General features: G+C 39.6%; 1 protein-coding gene and 1 pseudogene across 2 annotated transcripts in view; one reads left to right on the forward strand and one right to left on the reverse strand.

The window, feature by feature from the left end:
- The window catches only part of SCP2 (sterol carrier protein 2), a 123,317-nt gene that overhangs the window by 10,010 nt on the left and 88,239 nt on the right, over positions 1 to 25,068 (reverse strand). For both annotated transcript variants that reach the window (XM_047871457.1, XM_047871455.1), the window contains 2 exons: positions 11,884 to 11,977; positions 6,214 to 6,343 (listed from right to left, as the gene is read on the reverse strand). In XM_047871457.1, the coding sequence (XP_047727413.1) occupies positions 6,214 to 6,343; positions 11,884 to 11,977 (224 nt within the window). The remainder of the gene's footprint in view (positions 1 to 6,213; positions 6,344 to 11,883; positions 11,978 to 25,068) is intronic.
- On the forward strand, positions 23,903 to 24,019 carry LOC125174332 (uncharacterized; annotated as a pseudogene).

Here is a 25,068-nt window from a genome sequence, read left to right on the forward strand (position 1 = left end):
GTGGACCTTAATGAATGGGATTAATGCCTTATAAAAGTCTCCAGGGGCTAACAGTGCAGAGCCTGCTTGGGATTCTTTCTCTCCCCCTCTCTCTGCCTTTCCCCCTGCTCATGCACATGCTCTCAATCTCTCTCTCAAAATAAAATACTTAAAAATTTATTTTAAAGATTCTCCAAGGAGGCCCCCAGCCCCTTCTACTATGTGAACCCACAGCAAGAAAGCACCATCTATAAATCAGCAAGAGGGTCTTGACCAAGGCTGACACGTTGACCTTGGACTTCCAGGTTCCAGACTGTGAAAAGGAAATTTCTGTCATTTATAAGCTACTCACTCTGTGGTATTTTGTTACAGCAGCCCAAATGGACTAAGATAGTGGTAAATTATTAAAATACAGCATGCCCATTAAATAGTTAACTTTTATTATAAATAACTATTTAACTATTATTAAATAATTAAAACAAGATTGAAAGTTAAAAATTTTTATTATATGTGTTAGAACTCAGGGATAGCCCCTAAAAAGACTGATATTCAATGGCTATTCCATCTTTGCTTCTGACTAAATCTTCTTATTACTGGAAAAAAAAGGTGTGAAGCTTTGAAAATGAAGGGACTTACTTACAGTCTAGAAAATCTAGTTCCCATGTAGATTTATATCACCAAAGAACAGGGAGAAAGTTAGCAAATCGAGATTGTTGGACTTGATTTATAATTGGATTTGATCCTAATATTCCAAGAAAGGACTCTTAGTCATTGAAAAGTAAGTTTAGAAAGTGAAGCCTGCTGCTGCTGTAATATCAGCATTTACTGAGCTTTCACTATGCTGAGCACTTCACATACATGGACTCATCTGATCTTTATAACAACCCTATAAGGATCAGAGAAGTAAAAAAAAAAAAAAAAAAATTGCCCATGATCACACAACTAAATAAGAGGCTGAGCTAGATCTGAAAGCAGATTCCTGCTGCTGCTAAACCCACACTCCCAACCGCTAAGCGCTATGGCTTCCTATTGTTACAGGAAGGATTCAAACATTCAGTGGCTCAGTTTTAACTGGGCATTCACCAGTTCGTCAGTATCTGATGAATCTAGATACTTTCACAGTTCCCTAAGCCCTTCTGCAGTCTTAGATGAGTCCCATGTGTTCAAGCAAAACTATTATTTAATATATGTTGGGGAGGAAGCCACTGAGCACTTACTATGCTAAAGCACTTTAATGATTTATGTCATTAAATCCCCACAACAGCTCCATGGATAGAAATTATTCTCACCATTTTCTAGATGAGACAACTGGACTCAGGGAAGGTACACATCCAGTAAGTGACAGAGCTGTGGTCTGAACCCAGTTTGGGTGTCTCCAAAGGCAATGCTGTTTCTACTGTACCTTGGGGATGTGAGACTCTGAGGCCTGCTATATCGTGTGCCCCACAAAGGGGCAGGGTTGAGGACTCAAGTAGATGCTGAGAGGGCAGAATAAAGGAATGAAAGATAATGGTCAAGTTAGATTAATCAAAGTTGGCTTCCTAGAGATATGCTATGTGAGTTGTTTCAAAGGAGAGAAGGGAGGGGCAGAATTCATAGACAAAGGCACCTAGGCAGGAAGAAAAGATTACGCAAAATGCATAAAATCTAAAGGTCCTTAATATAGTCATCTGTATAATCACTATCAAACTCTTAGAATATAAGCAAATGAAATACATTTAAGGAAATCTTACTTTGTCAACAGTAAGTAAAACTCTCAACACTGTACATGCCAAAAAACCTAGCAATTCTCTTTAAGATGCTAGTTCAAACTAGGACAGGTTATTAATGCTTTAACATAGCTGATCTCTAACAAATGGGCACTTGTTGGCTGATGTAATAGGAGCTGGCAATTTCCAGTGGTGGCTTTCACTGGGTAAGTCCATATTTCAACGCTACTCCTAGCTGCCAACAAGTGTCAGTTTCAGCAGAAATTACCTTGTCCCAGGGTGAAATCCCTTCAGGTCTGGGATGGGGCACCTAATATGGGGAGAGTTCACTGCCAGAGTACACAGGTAGTAAGGTTTTTTGAAATTATGCAATAGCTTTCCATAAGCATATTATCTTTCATGACAAACAATGATAACAAAATACAGGAGAAATTTTTTAAATATCACCTTATCACCTGCCTGGGCATATCAAAATATAATCCTGAAATAGCTATTTTCCAAAAGTTCTTTTTATTTCTATAAGCTTAAATCTAGATGAAGCATTTAGTTTTTCTTCCTATACAACATAAGAGTGGCAGTTCATAGAATCCAAACACATCATTATTTTTCTGCCTACTCATTTTGAGGAAAAAAAGGGACTATATATAATTCAAAAACTTTCCACAATGCCACCATGCTGCCTGCACAAGATGCTCTTACTACTGCCTCAGTTCTTCCATCATGAATCTCTAGTTGATTCCTTATTCAACAGTGCTACTCTTAACATTTTCTCCTGTCTCCAAGTTCTAAACTTTATTCCAAGAGCTCTGCCAACCTCCTTTCTACCCCAAAATGCCCCTGAATATTTACCCTCTCAGAGAAGGAAGTATCCATCCCTCCTTGCTGCTTGCTAAAGCTAACCTTCCTTCCTCCTGTGCTCTTGATGTCATCTACTCCTCCAGGACCTTCCTCAATAAGGTACTAGTAAGGAAACTCTCCCATCTTTGATAGACTTCCTTCTCCTACACAGCTTCCAGGTCCCATCAATTTCACCCCAAATATCCCTGGCAACTACAACATAACATTTTTTTTTCTCACTGCCAACACTGAGGCTCTTCTTTTTGCTCAGATGGTAGCAACATCCAACCTCCCAATTGCTCTCTCTACCTCTGATTTCTCCCTTTGCAGTTTGTCAGATCTAATGCACCAGCTTCATCCTCTAAAGCACAGCCCTAACTTTCACTTTCTTACTTAAAAAGCTTTAATTGGATTGCTTATATATCAAGTCACTTTCAAAGTTCATAGCATGGTATTTGAAGCTCTCCAGAAAGGTTGTCTCCATCCATCAGATTTCTTAAGTACACCAGGCTCTTTCCAACAGGAGGCGTGTAACATACAATACAACATACAAAATGTAACCTGCTGAATACGTACTATGCATCATTCATTCTGCTGTTCATTTTTAAATTACATCATTCATTCTGCTGTTCGTTTCTAAATTAAATTAAAACTACCTTGGTTTGTGAACATAATTCATTCCAGAAACATGCTTTTAATCCAAAGCACTTGTATATCAAAGAGAATTTCAAGAATCACTGGCTTAGTTGTAATCATGTGATGTTTGGCCTCACATACTACTTGTATTGCAAGACATTGCTTTATCAAGTTAAAATTTACTAGAAATGTTTGCTCATCTTACAGAACAGTCACAGATCAAGTTACTTGCCATCCAAGGTTTTACTGTATTTATTTATCAAAGACCAACCATATATCAGATACTCTTGTAGGCAATGAGGATGCAGCAGTGAACCTAACAGTCAAAAAGCTCTATCTTCATGTAGCTTATAATTCAAGTGGGAGAGATGGACAATAAGCAAATAAGTAAAATATTATATGGTATATCAGATGGCAGTAAGTGCTATAAATAAAAATAAGGAACTGGAGAGTGTTATGCTAAGTGAAATAAGTCATACAGAGAAAGACAGATACCATATGTTTTCACTCTTATGTGGATCCTGAAAAACTTAACAGAAGACCATGCGGGAAGGGAAGGGGGGGGGGGGAGACGGAGGGAGGCAAACCATAAGAGATTCTTAAAAACTGAGAATAAACTGAGGGTTGATGGGGGGTGGGAGGAAGGGGAAAGTGCGTGATGGGCACTGAGGAGGGCACCTGTTGGGATGAGCACTGGGTGTTGTATGGAAACCAATTTGACAATAAATTTCATAAGAAAGAAAGAAAGAAAGAAAGAAAGAAAGAAAGAAAGAAAGAGAAAGAAAGATAAAGAAAGACAGACAGGAAAGGGCAAGAGGAAATGGTAACAGGTATGAAGTATGGTTAGGGAAGGGGCTCACTGAGAAGGTGACATCTGGGCAAAGATCCAAAGAAAATGAGGGAACAAGCCATGAGGATATCTAAGGGAAGACGAGTCCAGGCAGAGGGAACAGAGTAGAAAGCCCCTGAATTGGGAACACCCGCATGTCAACAATGGCAACGAGTATCCTTCCTGTATGACTGGAGCAAAGTGAGGGAAAGTGTAGTAGAACAGAGAAAACGGAGGCTAGATCATGTGGTGCCAGTGTAAGAACTCTGGCTTCTACTGAGTGAGCTGAAAGCCTTTGGATGGTTTTGAGCAGAGGAGGGTCACAATCTAACTCAAGTTTTTAAAGGATCACTCCAGGGTGCCTGGGTGGCTCAGTCATTTAAGCATCCAACTCTTGATTTCAACGTTTGTGAGAATGAGCCCTGAGTCAGGCTCTGCGCTCTCAGCTACCAGATAGCTGATAGCACAGGGCCTGCTTGAGATTTTCTCTCTCCCTCTCTCTCTGTTCCTCCCCTGCTCATGCTCTGTCTCTCTCTCAAAAATAAATATTTAAAATAGTAATAATAACAATAGCAATAAAAATAATAAATAAAATGATCACTCCAGCTGGTATGTGGCGAAGAACCTGTAGGGAGCAAGGTTAGAAACAGGGAGACCAAGCAAAACAATGATGGAAGCTTAGACCAAGAATCTGCTGATGGATCAGACTGTGGAGTGTGAGAAAAAGAGGAGCCAATGATGACTCCAAGGGTTTTGAACCGAAGAACTGCTAGGACAGAGAAGCAATTTTTACGGAGATGGGTTGATGGTGAGAGGAATACATAATTAAAGGTGAGTAGGAGGAAATCAGGAGTTCAGCTTTTTTTTTTTTTTTTCATTTTTTAAATGTTTATTTATTTTGGAGAGAGAGAGAGACAGAGCATGAGAGGGGGAGGGGCAGAAAGAGAGGGAAACACAGAATCCGAAGCAGTCTCCAGGTTCTGAGCTGTCAGCACAGAGCCCCATGCGGGGCTCAATCTCATAGACTGTGAGATCATGACCTGAGCTGAGGCTGGATGCTTAACCAACTGAGCCAACCAGGTGTCAGAAGTTCAGTTTTATACATGTTAGCTTTGAGATACCTACCAAGTATCCAAGTAAACTTGTCAGTTAGATATACACCTTGGAGTTCAGTGGATGAGTCCATGGTGAAGATATCTGGGTGTTATCAGTGTAGGGATGGTTTTAAAAGAATGAGACTAGAGATCCCCAGGGAGTGAATGGAGACAGAACTGAGCCTTGGAGCACTCTAATGTTTAGAAATTTGGAGGTGAGAAAACAGGAAGAGAGGCCAGGAAGGAACAGGCAGTGGATAAGAGGAAAGCCTAGAAGTGTAATATCATGAAGACTGAGAACCACTCAATTTAGCAATATGGTGGTTACTGGTGACCTTGACAAGAGCAGCTTTGGAATAGTGATGAGGATACAAGCTGAATGGAGTGGGTTCAAGAAAGACTGGGATGAGGGGCGCCTGGGTGGCGCAGTCGGTTAAGCGTCCGACTTCAGCCAGGTCACGATCTCGCGGTCCGTGAGTTTGAGCCCCGCGTCGGGCTCTGGGCTGATGGCTCAGAGCCTGGAGCCTGTTTCCGATTCTGTGTCCCCCTCTCTCTCTGCCCCTCCCCTGTTCATGCTCTGTCTCTCTCTGTCCCAAAAATAAATAAACGTTGAAAAAAAAATAAAAAATAAAAATAAAAATAAAAAAAAAAAAGAAAGACTGGGATGAGAGGAAGTGGAGGTAGTGATTGGGTATAGACAGAACTTTCAAGGCCATGTAACCACATGCTACCACATGTGCTTTATAGGATAATTAAAAGATAATTCTCTTAATCTTTGCATCAACCTTATGAAATAGGTACCATTTATTATTCCCATTTAGAGATCAGAAAACCAAGGCTCAGAAAAGTTAAATAATTTGTTCAAAACCACAATCTGTGAGTGGTAAGGCCAGGATCCCAACACTAGTTTGTCTAATTCTAAAGCCTAAGATTGTCAACTCCGTGATGGAGCCTCCCAATCTTTGGGAGGAGGCAGCTGTGACATATTCCTGTTCTCAAGGATTCACTGGTTCTTTAACAAGGTCCTATACCTCTACAGCCACCCCTTTTAGGAAACACCAAAGCAGACCCCTATTTTCCCTTGTGAACTTGTCAGTGCTCCTGTAAATGAAGTCATTACTTCACTGACCTGAGTTAGGAAGCACTGATCCTTTGCCATTCTTCACATCCACCACCCAGGTGGCTTCTTTACCCCCAGGGCCATCCTTCACCTTGAAGGCAAAAATACCACCAATTTTCTTCACAAACTGTTCCCCTTCCTGTAAAGAAAAAACAAACAAACAAACTCTGGGAGTTATATGAAGTTCGTTTCTCTGGCTTTTTCCCCAAATTAAATGTTTAAATAGATACATGATGTGAACAGCCAGGCCTGCTGCAATCCCCAAGCTCCCTTAGGATCTTTTACCCAGAAAAATCTGAAAGGAACAGGCAACAACTCCCTCATCTGCCAAATCCTTTGTTGACAATGGCTTTCTGGATACAACTGGTGGAAGGAAAGGGAGGATGGGGGTGGGCACAGTAGCATGTTCTACTGAAGCAGCTTTCCTTTGTCCTAGTTTCGGAAAGATTCACTCTGGCCTGCCTAAATACTGGACCCCCCCTCCCCCCACACACACACCCCAGTCTCTCTCTTTTTTTTTTTTTTTTGCAGATAAATTCCTTTACATGTGTTTCTGGTTTTCCACACTTAGAACTTAAACATAACTGGTTCTGAAAGCAAAGTCTTTTTGGGTGGAGGGGTCAACTTATTTTCTGGGTTAGTATAGAGAATTATACAAGTAATATGTCAACCACCAATTACTTTTGGATCTTGGGGGAATGAAGCTGGAAAGTTATTTTAAGTTATTTTAAGTTACATTTAGGAGAAATTATTAACGACAATAATAATCTTTTCAGGGCTATAAAGTTTTCAAGTGCTTTCATATACATTATTTCCTTAATCTCCATAAACCCCTGTAAGTAGTTGGACAGGTACTAATATCAGCTCCTTGAAAAGAAAAAAACAGCTGAGATTCATAAAGGTTAAGAACACGTCAGACTATGCTCTATCTGGCTGCTGAGTAATCCACCTAATATAACTCATCTAACATTAACATAAGCCATCTAACACATCCAAGTGGAATTTCTTAAATGTGGCTCCCCATACCCTATAGAATGAAGTCTGTCTTTACGTATCACTCAAAACTCTTCAAAATCTGAGGGATGTTTATCTGTTCTTAGCTTCAGCTACTTTCTCATTCTCCTCAGTCTTCATGTTCTAACAATACTGATCATCCTGAATTCCATAACCACATGTGCCTCCATGCCTTTGCTCATGCCCCATCCCAGCTCACTCACCTCCTCCTAGTCACATTCTCACACAAACCTCATCAAGTCCCTGCTCACTTGCTAATTCTTCTGGGAAGGTATTTCTGTCTCTACTGGACACTTTGATAGCCCTTTGCCCAATGCATCCATGGTTCTAGTTAAAGCAGTTATTTTTTTTCCCCTGGGAAAATTTTTCCATGTTTATCTTCCGACTAAACGCTGTTCCTTGAGGGGCAAGGACATATGGCTAGTAAATTGCACGACCAGAACTCAATCCCAGTTTGGTTTAATTCTAAATTCAAGGCTCTTGTCGTTTGACCATACTGTATTACAAAGTAGGTTACATCAATATTTCCAACTTTAGCCTATGAAAGCAGTTTCTGTCTCCATAAAGGAATTTTTTTAAAAGCAAGTTCAAGTCTTCTCCACATTCCTTGAGATCTTTTATCTCTCAAGTTTCTGTGAAAACAATCTAGAAGAGGGAGTTAATAATCCTGATATAGTGGGCCACCCAAGAGCCAGGTTTCCCTTGGGGCCAACAGCTCATGAATGACTATTTCCAGGTGCATCCATGCCATCTGCTTGCATAATGCCTCAGGAATAGAGCTATGACAGACACCAACAAGTCAGAGCAGGAAAACCCCAGCAAACATTTAGGAATTCTACCTAACATACTTGGAGAGAAATTCCACCTGCCTCCTTAAAACAGATGTAGATTGATTTTGCACTTGTTGTTACTTTTAAGAATCAACTGATCCTCTGATAAAATAACATTTTTCACTGAAGAGGACGTGAGAGAGTAAGGAAATGGACAAGGAGAGAGCTAAAAGGGAGAAAATACACATTTTGTGAAACTAAAGATCATTAATACTAAGAAAGTTCTAAGTGTGTCCTTGAGTGAAGAAAAGTACTTCTTTCTGAGTAGGCAAAAGGTCAAGGAGTAGGGCCTGTCTCAAACTTAACTGGAACAAAAAGTTAAGACAGAATTCAAAGAAGGGCAATGGGGTATTGCTAACAACGACAAAAGTGGAAATAAAATCTCTTGCCAGACTTCCTTTGCTAATGCAGAAAATGCATGAATTGACAAAAGATTTCAAGACTTTCACTCTTTCTAGTCCTTACAAACATTTAGGAAACTTACAATCGTGGGAAGGAAACAAGGGGACAAAGTCCATGCAAGTGAGGTTATGGAGGGAGGAGAAAAGGATTAAAATGGGAGCAGGAGGAATACATTTGCAAAGTTAAAAGAAGATGGAATAAAAATGGAAAAACAGGGGCGCCTGGGTGGCGCAGTCGGTTAAGCGTCTGACTTCAGCCAGGTCACGATCTCGCGGTCCGTGAGTTTGAGCCCTGCGTCGGGCTCTGGGCTGATGGCTCAGAGCCTGGAGCCTGTTTCTGATTCTGTGTCTCCCCCTCTCTCTCTGCCCCTCCCCCGTTCATGCTCTGTCTCTCTCTGTCCCCAAAATAAATAAACGTTGAAAAAAAAATTAAAAAAAAAAAAATGGAAAAACAGCACTGGTTTGTTCATCTCAATAATGAAGTATTCAGTGATTGACATACAGCCATACCAGATACTCTCTAATTACTTTTATTTGATTTTTTTGACAGAATAAAGTTGGAAAAAATGGGGTAACTTGGCAGAAGCAATTATCTGATGGATTGCTCTGCAGGCAAATATTGGTGGCAAGAAAAAAAAATTCAAGTTGAACCCTTATAGAGTCCAGCTTCAGTTTAGTGGACATACAGAATGAAAGAAATTAAACAGTAATGAGAGGGGGGCCTCAGAGCTGGCTCAATCAGTAGAGCATGCAACTCTTAATCTCAGGGTGGTGAGTTCGAGCCCTATGTTGGGGGAAGAAATTGCTTTAAAAAAAAAACAATAATAAGATATTTTTTCCTATTAGATTGGTTTTTATAAACCAGCCAACATAGCACTAGAGAAGGTGTGAAGAAAAAACAGTCACACCCACGAACTGTTGTTTGTAAATTAGTGCCCTCTTTTTGGTCAGTGGATAGGTTGGCAATATATGCCAAAATGCAAAATAGATATCCAAACCAATAATTTCCCCCTTTAATTATTTATGCTAAAGTGATCATGGTGTTAAGTACTTATTTTTTTAACTTAAAAAAATGTTTATTTTTGAGAGAGAAGGAGACACAGAGCAGGGGAGGGGCAGAGAGAGAGGGAGACACAGTATCTGAAGCAGGTTCTACACTGACAGCAGAAAGCCCGAGCAGGGCTCGAACTCACAAACCATGAGATCATGACCTGTGCCGAGGTTGGTCCCTTAACTGACTGAGCCACCCAGGCACCCAGCATTATGTATTTAAAGATGAGTTAAAAAGGGAAATTTACTATACCACTCACTATTTTACTTGCAAAATTTAAATACAACCAATGTTCATCATAAGAGACTAGTTAAATAAATGATACATAAATTCAAAAGTGCACTAGGTGGCCATTAAAACTAATGGTAAGGATTTATATGTATGGGCATGGAACACACTGTTAAGAGAAAAAAGCGGGTTATAAAACAGGTATTTCCCCCCACCCCCTGCCACCCATGCAGGTATATCCCCACAAGATGGTGGCAAGACAGGTCTGCGGCTCCTGGGCTGGTGCCTGCCTGCTCAGAACCGGCAAACCTTGCTCTCTGTCTACCTCTGGAAGGTTGTTGATCATGAAAATCTTAGAAATACAGGGACCTTTGTCAAAACACCAGTCACACTGACTCTTTTCCCACCCACAGTTCAATCAATCACTTTAGATGTTAATAAGTTCTTTGTGCTACAATAAGGAGGAGAAATGCACAATGTATGCCTTTCACACTGTATCATGAATGAAATACACAGTTTAACTTTTCTGAATCCTTTTATTTCAACCCACTTTGGTCACCTTAATAGATGTTTAATTAGAACTGTGTGGCTGTGGCTATAACTGTGCCTTATTGGTCTGAAACTTAATATCAGTAATGATATCCCAAGATGCCTTTAGTTTTGAAACAATGAAGTAAATATGTAATCCCATCTAAAGAGAATAGCTCTCAAAGAAAAAAAAGAGAGAGAGAGAGAAAAAGAATAGCTCTTTTTGAAAAAAGTTAGTTAAATTGCCTTAGTGTGATTAGTATCTATTAAGAGCTAATTATTGTACATAAAAATAGATTTGTATACAGAGTATAATTTTAAAAACCCAACACATATTATATGTTCCTAGTTATGTAGCACTGTATAACATAGAGAGATGTCTGAAACAATGTCAATCACTGTTAACATTTTAGTGAACTCAAAGTAATGGAATTGCAGGGGATTTTTTTTTAAATTTTTTTTTTTTTTTAATGTGTGTATTTTTGAGAGAGACAGAGAATTGGCTGGGGGAGGCACAGAGAGAGAGGGAGACACAGAATCAGAAGCAGGCTCCAGGCTCTGAGCTATGAGCACAGAGCCCAATGCAGGGCTCGAACTCACAAACCATGAGATCATGACCTGAGCCAAAGTTGGACACTTTACTGACTGAGCCACCCACGCACCCCTGGAAATGCAGGGGATTTTTAATTTTTCTTTTCTATATATAGCATGAATTTCCTTTAAATTAGCATTATTTTTACAAGAAAAACCTACTTTGAAAAAGCTCAAGCACAAAAGATTTATTTTTAAAAAGAGTTTTGTTATTAGGCACATTTAAAGATACACTTTATTATTCTTTCTGAGGCACCTGGATGGCTCAGTCAGTTAAGCATCTGACTCTTGATCTTGCTCAGGTCATGATCTCACAATTGATGTGATCAAGCCCCATGTCAGACTCTGTGCTGCCAGCACAGAGCCTGCTAGGGATTCTCTCTCTTCTTCTTTTTAGTTCAGAAAGAAATCACACCAAAATAAATTAGAATCTCTTTACATACAAACTTTGTCCAAAATTATTATCTCCCCAAAAAAGAAAACTGAGGAGAGTGACAAGGATATTATTAGCCTTTCCTCTACAGTTCAGATTTTAACAGAATTTTACCATAGGTTCTTTATATTACTCAAGTTTGGAGATTTACACATCTCTGAAATACAGTCTTACCAGAACTAAGAAGAAACTATAATAGACACTCAGGAATCTAAAATACATGCAAGGGGTGCCTGGGTGGCTCAGTTGGTTAAGCTTCAAGTCTTGATTTTGGCTTAGGTCATGATCCCAGCATCCTGGGATCAAGCTCTACATTAGGCTCTGCAGTGAGCATGGAGCCTGCTTGAGATATTCTCTCTCTTTCTCTCTCTCTCTCTCTCTCTCTCTGTCTCCCCCCCCTTCTGCCCCTCTCTCCTGCTTGTGCTCTGTCATTCTCTCTCAAAATAAATAAAACGAAACAAAAAAAAGAAAAAAAGTCTAAAATACACTCAATACTTGACAGTATCATATAAATTTTCAACTTGTACCCTTTCATGGCAACGACTGGCTCAAGGCTCTAGGCTCAAGGTCCTCCCCGTAGTATTTTATACAAATCTTACTTACCTCTTCAAGTTTCTTCTCAATCTCCTTAAAGACAAGATTTGCCTTAAATCCATCAAACGCAGAGCTAGTTGGAGCAGCCTCAATTTGATGAGTTCTAAAAGAATTGGAGAAAAGAAATCAATTTCAACCCATGGAGTCATGCAGATATTAGGTTTTTCAATAGTTAACAATAGTAATTTTCAAAAGTCCTAAGAACAGAGATGTTGTGGCTCTTACCAAAGAAAACCATAATTAAGCCCATAAAATAATTAAGCTTTTTTCCCCATTTTTCTACAAATATTTAGTGCTCACTAGGTGGTAGGCACTGCCCTTAAAAATACATAGACCAAACTGGGAATGCAAGCTGGTGCAGCCACTCTGGAAAACAGTATAGAGGTTCCTCAAAAAACTGAAAACAGAACTACCCTATGACCCAGCAATTGCACTACTAGGCATTTATCCAAGGGATACAGGTGTGCTGTTTTGAAGGGACACATACCCCCCATGTTTATAGCAGCACTATCATCAATAGCCAAAGTACGGAAAGAGCCCAAATGTCCATCGATGGATGAATGGATAAAGAAGATGTGGTAAATATATACAATGGAGTATTACTCCGGTAATCAAAAAGAATGAAATCCTGCCATTTGTAACTACATGGATGGAACTGGAGGGTATTATGCTAAGTGAAATGAGAGAAAGACAAAAATCATATGACTTCACTCATATAAGGACTTTAAGAGACAAAACAGAGGAACATAAGGGAAGGGAAACAAAAAGAATATAAAAACAGGGAGGGGGACAAAACAGAAGAGACTCATAAATATGGAGAACAAACTGAGGGTTACTGGAGGGGCTGTGGGAGGGGGGATGGGCTAAATGGGTAAGGGGCACTAAGGAATCTACTCCTGAAATCATTGTTGCACTATATGCTAACTAATTTGGGTGTAAATTTTAAAAAATAAAAAATAAAATTAAAAAAAAATACATAAACCAAAGAAACCTACCCTCATGAAGCTAGTTGGGGAGAGAGATAATGAACAAGCAAAAAAAATGTGAAATATAGTTACTATGAAGAAAATAAAGCAGGTCAAGAAGATATAGATAAATTATATATGTGTGTGTTGGGTGTTCTATTTTAGATAGTCTGGTCAGACAGGCCTCTCTGAGGGGGTGATATTTAAATTAGGTTGTAAATTTTGTAAATGAGCTAGCCATGTAAAGATAAACGACTATTCAAGCAGCCTCCTAACCATTTTCCCCACCTCTGTTCTCGCCTCCCCCCTCCCCAATTCATTCTGCACACTGTTGTAAGAACTATCACCAAGCAACCTACAGTTGACCCTTGAACAATGTGGGAATTAGGGGTGCTGACCCCTGTGCAGTTGAAAATTCTCCAGAGCTTTTGATTCCCTAAAAACTTAACAACTACTAAGAGCCTATTGTTGATCAGAAGCCCTACCTATAACATAAAAGGTCAGTTAACACATATTTTGTATGTTATTTGTATTATGTTCTGTATTCTTACAATAAAGTGAGCTACGGAAGAGAAGGTGACATTAAGAAAATCATAAGATGGAGCACCTGGGTGGTTTATTCGGTTAAGCGTCCAACTTTGGCTCAGGTCATGATCTCACAGCTTGTGAGTTCAAGCCCCATGTCAGGCTCTGTGCTGACATGACAGCTCAGAGCCTAGATTCTGCTTTGGATTCTGTGTCGACCTCTCGCTCTGCCTCTCCCCTGCTTACACTCTGTCTCTCTCAAAAATGAATATTTTTAAAAATTAAAAAAAAAATAAAATCATGAGGAAGATGGAGCACCTGGGTGGCTCAGATGGTTAAATGTCTGACTCTCAGTTTCGGCTCAGGTCATGATCTCAGTTTTGTGAGTTCGAGGCCCACGACAGGCTCTGCACTAACGGTGAGAAGTGATGGTGGTCTGAACCCCAGTGAAGGCAGTCTGCCAGTGGAAATGGAGAGAAGGAAGTGCATTCAAATACATTTTAGAGACAGAATCCATTGGCTTTGCTACCAAAGAGTAATGAGGAGGATCTAAGGGTGGGGGGAAAGGACACGAATATTCAGGTGTTCCTGAATAACTGAGGGGGCAGCGGTGCCACATATGGATAAAAGGAAGAAAGCAGTGGAAGTAGAGGGGATCGAAGTTGCATTTTAGACACATGAAGTAGGAGATGTCTGTGAGACAAAAAGGCAGTTGGATATGAGAATCTGGAGCTCAGAGGAGAGGTTGAGGCTGGATGTAAAATGGGAATAACTATCAACATAATCAAAGTATTTAAATCCATGGGAACTGATAAGCTTCCCTTGAGGGAATTATAGACAAAGAAGAAAGGCCAGGACAACATCCTATGGAACTCCATTATTTAGAGAAGAGGAAGCAGCAGCCAATGATACAAGAGGTGTTGCAGAAGCTGAGAAAGGAGAAAGAATTGGGGAGGGAGGAGTAAACTATGTCAAATGCTGCCAAAGGTCAAATACCCACTGGATTTGGCACCATGGAGAGTAAAGGTGACTTTGACAAAACAATCTGAAGAAGTAGTGGAAGGCAGAAGTCAGATTATAGTGAATTAAAGAGTGAATAGGAGAGAGAAATACAGTGTGCTTCTTTTGAGATATTACTTTGAGAGGAACAGGGAAAAAGAGTGGTCTCTGGAGGGGATTACGGTATCAAGGAAAATGTACTTTTTGTTTTTCTTTTTTAAGATTAACATATCAGAGCATTTTTGCCTGCTGATGGTAGTGAACCAGGGAAAAGGAGCTAGAAGAACAAAAGACCTGAGAAGGTGAGAGAGGATGAGATCCAGGGGCCTATGATAAGAAGAAGAGGTGACTAAATGGAAGAAAGAGAATCAGATGGGTGCAAGTCTAGATTAGGTCTTGGAATGGAAGATGAAGGAGTCTGGTCTAATGGCTTCTATTTTTTCAACAATGTATAAGGCAAAGCAATCAGTTGAGAATAAGAGTGAACAAGTAGGTATGGGAAGTCTAAGAAGCCGAAAAGCAAGCCTACTAGAGGAATCATAATAATATCACTAATGAGGAATGGAACCCGCACCCCTGCCATGCTGAGATACATACAGTAAGTACTTAGAGCATGGCAGGCTACCCCACACTTCCATGCCTTTGTCAGTGCTACTTCCTGTATCTAGAATACCTCTGTCTTAGCCTTTATTTTATCCTTCAAGATCCAGGCCAGGAAACTCCTCTTCTGTAAAACCCTACTAAATGACAGCTTCTCCAGAGCAGATACCACATTTAAAAAATAAAATAAAAAATTGTGTCTCCTGTTCCCAGCATACAATTGGTAAACAGTGACTGAATGGAAGTGAAATTACATTGAATTCTCTCCCTTACCTAAATTCTTATGTTCTCCTGTTCCATTTAGAGCAGAATTATCTATGGTACACTATCTTCCAGTCAAAAGTCTGAATGAATGACCTCAAATAAAGTGGCCACAACTAGTCCTCCACAAGCCCATTTCATTTGTCTAACTTTGCAACTTTTAATCATCACTATGCCCTTTTCTAAGCTTGTCACTTCCTAATTGTATATGATAAAATACTAACTGATACACTGATAAGTAGCACTTTTCAGTGTACAAAGTATCTTGATACTTCATGGAGCAGAGTCCAGACTACAAGCTCCCACAGGCCACAGATACAAGTATCCTCTGCTATCCAATGGTTCCCTTTACGTCACTTTGCTTTTATGAAAGACCAACATTAATCTCTGTTTTTGCTGACCAAAAACAAAACAAAACAAAACAAAAAACCCAAAGAGGATTTTAGCTGCTACAACATGGTAATTGCTTCTTCACTCTGCACCATTTCAACTTTTGAAAGGTTTCATAGGAAAATGCTCTATTTTCAGATAGCAGGGGAAACTTCTTTATCTTGCCTCCAGATATGATGTGCTAAGAAGGATATCATCACTTCAGTGGTATTTTTTTGCAAAAAAATGTACAATCTGAATCTAATTATGAGGAAACATCAGACAAAGGCAAATTGAGAAACATTCTACTCCTAAGGAATGTACTTGTACTCTTCAAAAAAGTCAATACCAAGAACTACAAAGAAAGGCTAAGGAGTTGTTTCAGATTAAAGAAAGCTAAAGAGACATGACGACTAAGTGCATTCAGGATCCTAGGTTAGAATCTAGACAAGGAGAAAAAAATGAAGTTTATAGTATCTTTTATAAAGATACTATTGGAACAATTGTCAAATTTTGAATATGTTTGTTGGATTAGGTATTATTAGTATGTTATGTATATTAAATTTCCTGATTTTGAAAACTATACTGTGATTAAGAGAATGTCCTTGTTTTTAGAAACATACATTAAATTATTTAGGGATAAAGTATGGGGCGCCTGGGTGGCCCAGTCGGTTAAGCGTCCAACTCTTGGTTTGGGCTCAGGTCATGATCTTATGGCTCGTGAGTTTGAGCCCCATATTGGGCTTCATGCTGATAGTGCAGAGCCTGCTTGGGATTCTCTCTTTTCCTCTCTCTCTCTCTGCCCCTCCCTCACTTGCTCTGTCTCTCAAAATACATGAATAAAAACTTGAAAAATTTATAAAAAAAATTATTTAGGGATAAAGGGGCATAAGGTCTCCAACCTCCAACTACTTCAGAAAAAAATATGCACATATATAAATGTATGTAGAGAAAAAGAGATAAAGTAAATGGGGCAGGGGCGCCTGGGTGGCTCAGTCAGTTAAGCAGCTGACTTCGGCTCAGGTTATGACCTCACGATTCATGGGTTCGAGCCCCGCGTCAGGCTGTGGGCTGATAGCTCAGAGCCTGGACCCTGCTTAAGATTCTGTCTCCATCTCTCTCTGTCCCTTCCCTGCTTGTGCTCTCTCTCTGTCTCTCAAAAATAAATAAAATGTTAAAAAAAAAAAAAGCAAATGGGGCAAAATGTAAGCACAAATAGTAAAACTGAGTACAAGGTATATAGGAGTTCCTTGTAGTATTCTTATAATTCTTCCCTGTATGTTTTCAATTATGTCAAAATAAAGGGTTGTAGTTAAAATAAAAATTTAGAAAATGAAAAAGCTAATCACCTATAATCCTATCAATCAAACTAGTTTCCTATACTCAATTTTCCATATTGCTTCTTCTGGTCCTTCTAGTTTACAAGCATATATACAGCTGTAATCATTACATGGATACACCTTTACTTCTAACTTTTAAATTCTTATATCACTTAGGGTTTTCACACGTTGAGTTAAACTTTCAAGCTAATTTAGATAATTTTCCATAAACAAAACAACAACAACAAAACTGGAGCAATCTAAATATGCCTCAACCATGAAAAAGGGCATCATATCATCATAATTATGGGGTCTATCCATCAAGAAGAGCTCACAATTATAAATGTTTATGCATCCAATTTGGAGGCACCCAAATATATAAATCAATTAATCATAAACATAAGCAATCTTACTGATAAGAATACGGTAATTGCAGGTGACCTGAATACTCCACTTACAACAATGGACAGATCATCTAGGCAAAAAATCAATAAAGAAACAATGGCCCTGAATGATACACTGGACCAAATGGACTCGACAGATATATTCAGAACTTTTCATCCAAAAGCAGCAGAATACACATTCTTCTTGAGTGCACATGGAACATTCTCCAAGACAGATCATATTCTGGGTCACAAAACAACCCTCAATAAACATAAAAGAACCGAGATCATACCATGCATATTTTCAGATCACAACACTATGAAGCTTGAAATCAACCACAAGAAAAAGCCTCCAAATGGACGGAGATTAAAGAACATCCTGCTGAAGAATGAATGGGTCAACCAGGCAATTAAAGAAGAAATAAAAAAATATATGAAAGCAAATGAAAATGAAAACACAACAGTCCAAATCCTTTGAAATGCAGCAAGGGCAGTCCTAAGAGGAAAATACATTGCAATCCAGGCCTATCTCAAGAAACAAGAAAAATCCCAAATACAAAATCTAATAATAGCACACTAGAAGGAACTAGAAGCAGAACAGCAAAGAAATCCCAAGGCCAGGAGCAGAAGAGAAATAATAAAGATTACAGCAGAAATAAACAATATAGAATCAAACACACACACACACACACACACACAGTAGAACAGATTAATGAAACTAAGAGCTGGTTTTTTGAAAAATAAACAAAATTAATAAACCACTAGCCAGACTTCTTAAAAAGAAAAGAGAGAGGACCCAATAAGATAAAATCATGAATGAAAGAGGAGCGATCACAACCAACACCACAGAAATACAAACAATTATCAGAGAATACTATGAAAAATGATATGCCAACAAACTGACAACCTGGAAGAAATGAACAAATTCCTAGACACCCACAGACTACCAAAATTCAAACAGGAAGAAATAGAAAATTTGAACAGACCCATAACCAGCAAAGAAATTGAACAAAAAAATCTCCCAACAAATAAAGAGTCCTGGGCCAGATGGCTTCCCAGGGGAATTTTACCAGACATTTAAAGCAGAGTTAATACCTATCCTTCTTAAGCTGTTTCAAAAAAACAGAGATGGAAGGAAAGCCTCTAGACTCATTCTATGAAGCCTTGATTCCCCAAACAGACAGAGACCCCACAAAAAAGGAGAATTACAGGCCAATATCCCTAATGAACATGGATGCAAACATTCTCAACAAGATACTAGCAAATTGAATTCAACAGCATATTAAAAGAATTATTCACCATGATCAAGTGGGATTCATTCCTGGGCTGCAGGGCTGGTTCAATATTTGCAAATCAATCAATGTGATACATCACATTAATAAAAAAAAGGATAAGAATCATATGATCCTGTCAATAGATGCAGAAAAGCATTTGACAAAATATAGCATACTTTCTCAATAAAAACCCTCAAGAAAGTCGGGATAAAAGGAATATAGCTTAACATCATAAAAGCCATATATGAAAAGCCCATGGCTAATACCATCCTCAATGGGGAAAAACTGAGAGCTTTCCCCCTGAGATCAGGAACACGACAGGGATGTCCATTGTCACCACTGTTGTTTAACATAGTGTTGGAAGTCCTAGCCTCAGCACTCAGACAACAAAATGAAATAAAAGGCATTCAAATTGGCAAAGAAGAAGTCAAACTTTCACTTTTCACAGATGACATGATACTCTACATGGAAAACCCAAAAGATTCCACCAAAAAGCTGCTAGAACTGATACATGAATTCAGCAAAGTTGCAGGATACAAAATCAATGAACAGAAATTGGTTGCATTTCTATACACCAATAATGAAGCAACAGAAAGAGAAATCAAGAAATCGATCTCATTCACAATTGCACCAAGAACCATAAAATACCTAGGAAGAAACCTAACCCAAGATGTAAAAGATCTGTGTGCTGAAAACTATAGAAAGCTTATGAAGGAAATTGAAGAAGACATAAAGAAATGGAAAAATATTCTGTGCTCATGGATTGGAAGAATAAATATTGTTAAAATGTCAATACTACCCAAAGCAATCTACACGTTCAATGCAATCCCAATCAAAATTGTACAGGCATTCTTCTCAAAGCTAGAACAAACAATCCTAAAATTTGTATGGAACCACAAAAGACACCAAATAGCCAAAGTTATGTTGAAAAAGAAAACCAAAGCAGGAGGCATCACAATCCCAGACTTTAGCCTCTACTACAAAGCTGTAATCATCAAGACAGTATGGTATTGGCACAAAAACAGATACATAGGCCAATGGCACAGAATAAAAAACCCAAAATTGGACCCAAAAATGTACGGCCAACTAATCCCTGACAAAGCAGGAAAGAGTATCCAATGGAAAAAAGACAGTCTTTTTAACAAATGGTGCTGGGAGAACTGGACAGCAACATGCAGAAGAATGAAACTAGACCACTTTCTTACACCATTCACAAAAATAAACTCAAAATTGATGAAGGATCTGAATGTGAGACAGGAAACCATCAAAACCCTTGAGGAGAAAGCAGGAAAAAACATCTCTGACCTCAGCCACAGCAATTTCTTACTTGACACATCTCCAAAGGCAAGGGAATTGAAGGCAAAAATGAACTACTGGGACCTCATCAAGATAAAAAGCTTCTGCACAGCAAAGGAAACAATCAACAAAACTAAAAGGCAACAAACAGAATGGGAGAAGATATTTGCAAATGAAATATCGGATAAAAGGTTAGTATCCAAAATCTATAAAGAACTCCCCAAACTCCACACCCGAAAAACAAATAATCCAGTGAAGAAATGGGCAGAAGACATGAATAGACGCTTTTCCAGAGAAGACATCCAGATGGCCAAGTGACACATGAAAAGATGCCCAACATCACTCATCATCAGGGAAATACAAATCAAAACTACAATGAGATACCACTTCACACCGGTAAGAGTGGCTAAAATTAACAACTCAGGAATTCCCATTGCACTGCTGGTGGTAATGCAAACTGGTGCAGCCACTCTGGAAAACAGTGTAGAGATTCCTCAAAAAATTAAAAATAGAACTACCCTACAACCCAGCAATCGCACTACTGGGGATTTATCCAAAGGATACATGAGTGCTGATTCATAGGGGCACATGTACCCCAATGTTTATAGCAGCACTTTCAACAACAGCCAAATTATGAAAGAAGCCTAAATGTCCATTAGCTGATGAATGGATAAAGAAGATGTGGTTTATATATACAATGGAATACTACTTGGCAATAAGAAAGAATAAAATCCTGCCATTTGCAACAACATGGATGGAACTGGAGGGTATTAGGCTAAGTGAAATAACTCAGTCAGAGAAAGATAGATAGATATATGTTTTCACTCATGTGGAACTTGAGAAACTTAACAGAGACCATGGGGGAGGGAACGGGAAAAAAATAGTTACGGAGAGGGAGAGAGGCAAACCGTAAGAGACTCTTAAATACAGAAAACAAACTGAGGGTTGATGGGGGCGGGGGGCAGGGGAGAGGGGAAAATGGGTAATGAGCATTGAGAAGGGCACTTGTTGGGGATGAGCACTGGGTGTTGTATATAAGCAATGAATCACAGGAATCTACCTCCCAAACCAAGAGCACACTGTATACACTATGTTAGCCAATTTGACAATAAATTATATTGAAAAAAAAAGTCTTTATGTCAAATTATAAAAAATTAAAATAAAATAAAATAAAATAAAAAAGCCTCAACCAAGGAATGGATAAACAATCTGTGGCACATCCATATAATGGAATGCCTGCCACTCATCGATAAGGAACGAGTTACCAGTATGTGCAATAACATGGATGAATCTCAAATGAATTATGGCCAATGAAAGAAGCCAGACTCAAAGCCTTTTTGGTTCTTTTCACATGATATTCTGGAAAGGGAAAACTGCAGGGGCACAAAACAGATCAGTGGTTGCCAGGAGCTGGAGGGGAGGGGGAAGGGTTGACTACAAAGGTGAACAAGGAATTTTGGGAAGTGATAGAACTGTTCTGTATCATGATTACAGTGGTAGTTACATGAATGTATATGTTGGACAAAACTTGCAGAACTATGCATTAAAAAGGTGACTTTTACTATATGTACATTATACCTTAATTAAAAAAAAAAAAAACAAAGTTGGGTTTTAAAAATAGGTTTCATTGGGGCACCTGAGTGGCTTAGTTGGTTAAGCATCTCTTGATCGTGGCTCAGGTCATGATCTCATGGTTGGTGAGATCAAGCCCCTGCAAGGGGCTCTGTGCCAACAGTGCAGAGCCTGCTTGGGATTCTCTCTTTCCCTTTTCCTCTGCCCTTCCCAGCTCATGCTTTTCCCATACATACATACATACATACATACATACATACATACATACGTTTTATTTAACAGAGTATAGAATGCAAATCTATCCTCCATCTGTATTGCAAAAGCTCTCAACTTACATAAAATGAATAGAGTGTTATAATACAAAGTCAATACTCATATTCAAAACTGGTCTAAATTAAGGAGCTTCCCTCTACTTGCTAATGGGATGCTGCCTGATTCATGAATCACTTAATAAACTGAGTTGAACTTTTGTTCTTAATAGTAGGCATGATCATTAATTGCATTTCCAGCTCCTCTCTGGAAGATGGGGAGTGGGACTGAAAGTTTCAAGCTTCTAATCAAGGCTTGGTGTTTCTGGTGACCAGTCCCCATACCAGGGTCATGTAGGAGCCCACCCAGAGTCATCTCACTAAACAAAAGATGCTTCTGGTGAACTTGAGAATTTACAAGGGTTTCAGGAGCCCTGTGTCAGGAAACAGGGTCAAAGTCCAAATATTTATGTTTTCCGTTATCTCACACAAACCAAGACCTATTGTCCAAGGCAATGGAAGAACGACTCCAAAGGCAAGGAGATCATCAGAGCTACCCCTCCCTTCACAAACCCAGAGTGCAAGGACCTTAGGGGCAGAACAATTTAAGAAAGGAAGAGTCACCACTGCCCAGTGCCATCTCACTTCATGGGCTCTGCTCCCCCTCATTCTAACATCCCATTCCTCTGCCACCCTAGGCTGGGCTCTGACAGGCTCTGGTGAAGCATATGCTGCACCCAGCAAAGCTGTAGGGTCATGACTGCCTCCTCCTAAATTTCTAGGGATGCCTCCAAGATCCTCAGGGTCCAGGCAGAGAACCACCATGGGAGTGAGGCCACCATTGAGAGTCCCCACTAGGGCAACACCCAATGGAACCTTGGGGGTGAAGCCATGTCCATGACCCCAGACCAGCAAAGTCACCCATGTGCAATTCTAGACAATCAGAGCCACAAAATGAGCTGTGTCCAGCAAACCCATAGGAGCAGGGCTGCCTAGAGCCTTGGGGGCCCACACCCCACCCCAGTGTGTTTAGAAGGCAGGACCTTCATCTCAAAGTACCTGGAGGGCAGAACATGGAGACAAGGATTATTTTCAAACCTTAAGGTATAATGATGTTTTCCCTGTTGGAGTTTGGATTTGCTCAGGACTCTCTCTTTCCTATTTCTCCCTTTCAGAATGGGAGTGTCTATCCTGTTCCAGTCCCGGAATTCTACTTTGGAAGCACATATCATGTTTGATCTCCCAGGTTCACAGCTGGGGAAGAATTTGCCTTAGGATGAAACACACCTTGAGTCTCATCCATATGTGATTGAGATATTTAAATGACACTGTGGACTTAAGACTTTTGAGTTGATGACATGATAAAGACATGAATTTTGGGGGCCAAGGACAAATTTTGTTATAGCAACCTGAACAGACTGACAGCAGACCTCAATTTATGCAAGATACAACTCAAAACCAGACTGTAATAGCAGAAAAGAAAAATACTGTTCAAAATTGATCTAACTTAAAAGACAGAAAAGTTTAACTATAAATTAAATGCAATTGGTCACCGCCCTTAAATATGACTTCTCATTTTCTCAGTTCCTACTGCAGCACTGAACATTTTTTTAAAATGTTTATTTATTTTGAGACAGAGAGAGAGGGAGGGAGGGAGAGAGAGAGGAATCTCAAGCAGACTCCCCTCTCTGTGCTAAGCCCAGTGCGGGGCTCAGTCTCACAAACTGTGAGATCATGACCTGAGCCGAAATCAAGAGGCAGACACTTAACCGGCTGAACCACCCAGGTGCCCCAGCACTGACCATTTCTTATCCACCCTGCTGCAACTGCCTCCTGAGAGGATTCCTGACCTCTGGTCTCTCCACCTATCAACTCAAACTAATGCCTGACTGATCTGCTTAAGGCACAATATAATCACATGATCTTCTGTTAAAACTAATTCTGTGGGCTAAATTCCAAACTCCTGAAGGGAGCATTTGAAGGTTTCAAAACCATACCCAGTCTAGTTACAAATGTATCTTCTGTCACCTGCACACTATTGACTCTGCCCATCTACCAAGGCACACACAAAACAATCTACTCTGCACCCACACAGTACAACTACTCATCAAACCTTGTATCTCAACTCTCTGTACCCATCTACGTACCTGCCTGGAATATCCTTTCTCTACCCTTTGCTGGGCAATCCTAGTCATCTGGTTTAAATTAACCTTCTTCATCACTTCTCGACCTTTTGGCTAAGATCAAGTGTAGTATCTGCTCTTATCAGTTTAAATTTACCTTCTTCATAATAATTTCTTCCTCTGGGCTTCTACAGCATTTTGAAAAACCTATGTCTGCCTTCCCCACATACACAGAGGACCATTCTGGGGGCCTAACCATGTAGCAATTGCTCCATCAAAGTTAGCTAAATTAGAAACTAAGTAAATCAGATCATGTACAATGGGTATCTGCAATATAATGATTTATAAGAAATATTATTTGGTCATCAGATGACTAAAATATATTTCTCAGATAGATTTGGTCTTCATCCACAGTTCCTGAAAATGCTTCAAAGTCATAAAGGTAAACTGAGTGTCTTATTATTAATGAAGGTGACTTTGGACCCCACCACACACCACTACCATATGGGAGGGGAGAGGAGCTGGAGGCTGGCCCATGGCTGTTGACTTGGTCAATTATGACTATGTACTAAAGCCTCCATAAAAACCCAAGAGGACAGCTTTTGGTCCTTTTCAGAGAACTTCCACACTTAGGAAACCAGAACCCTTCCTCATACCACCAGATCAACCAGGCCCCAAGCTCCTTTGTTTGGGACCTCGCCCTATTTATCTCTTTATCTTATTGTTGATTTGTATCCTTTATCATATCCTTTAATACACTGGTAAATATAAGTAAGTGTTTTTCTGAGTTCTGTGAGCCTAGCAATTTGCTACTAATCTAGCAAATTAATCAAACCTAAGGAGGAAGTCATTGAAACCTCCAAACTGTAGCCAGTCTGAGGTTTTTGACTGGCATCTGAAGTGGTGGGTGTGGGTCAGTGTGGTACCTAACACTTAAGCTGTGGAATGTGATGCTATCTCTGGGTAGATGGTGTCAGAGGAGTTGAATTCAGACCTACTGGTGTCCAAGAATTGTTTGGTATTTGGGGATGGGGAGTGGGAGTTCCCACTCCCCATGTTGGAACTGGGTCCAGGAATCCTAAAATAGTGCCTTAAAATGACTTCATTTAAAGTGAAACCACAACCTCGCTTTAAAACTATATATTTGTGCCATCAGATTTAGAATCGTTTTCCCAACTTTGGCCTTTGTCGTGAGTTATGTTGGATCACTAAAACTATCAGTACTACCTTCAATATTTTCTTATTAGTCATTCTTTTTTT

The sequence above is a fragment of the Prionailurus viverrinus genome, chromosome C1 (assembly GCF_022837055.1).
Source record: "Prionailurus viverrinus isolate Anna chromosome C1, UM_Priviv_1.0, whole genome shotgun sequence".
Taxonomy (NCBI): domain Eukaryota; kingdom Metazoa; phylum Chordata; class Mammalia; order Carnivora; family Felidae; genus Prionailurus; species Prionailurus viverrinus.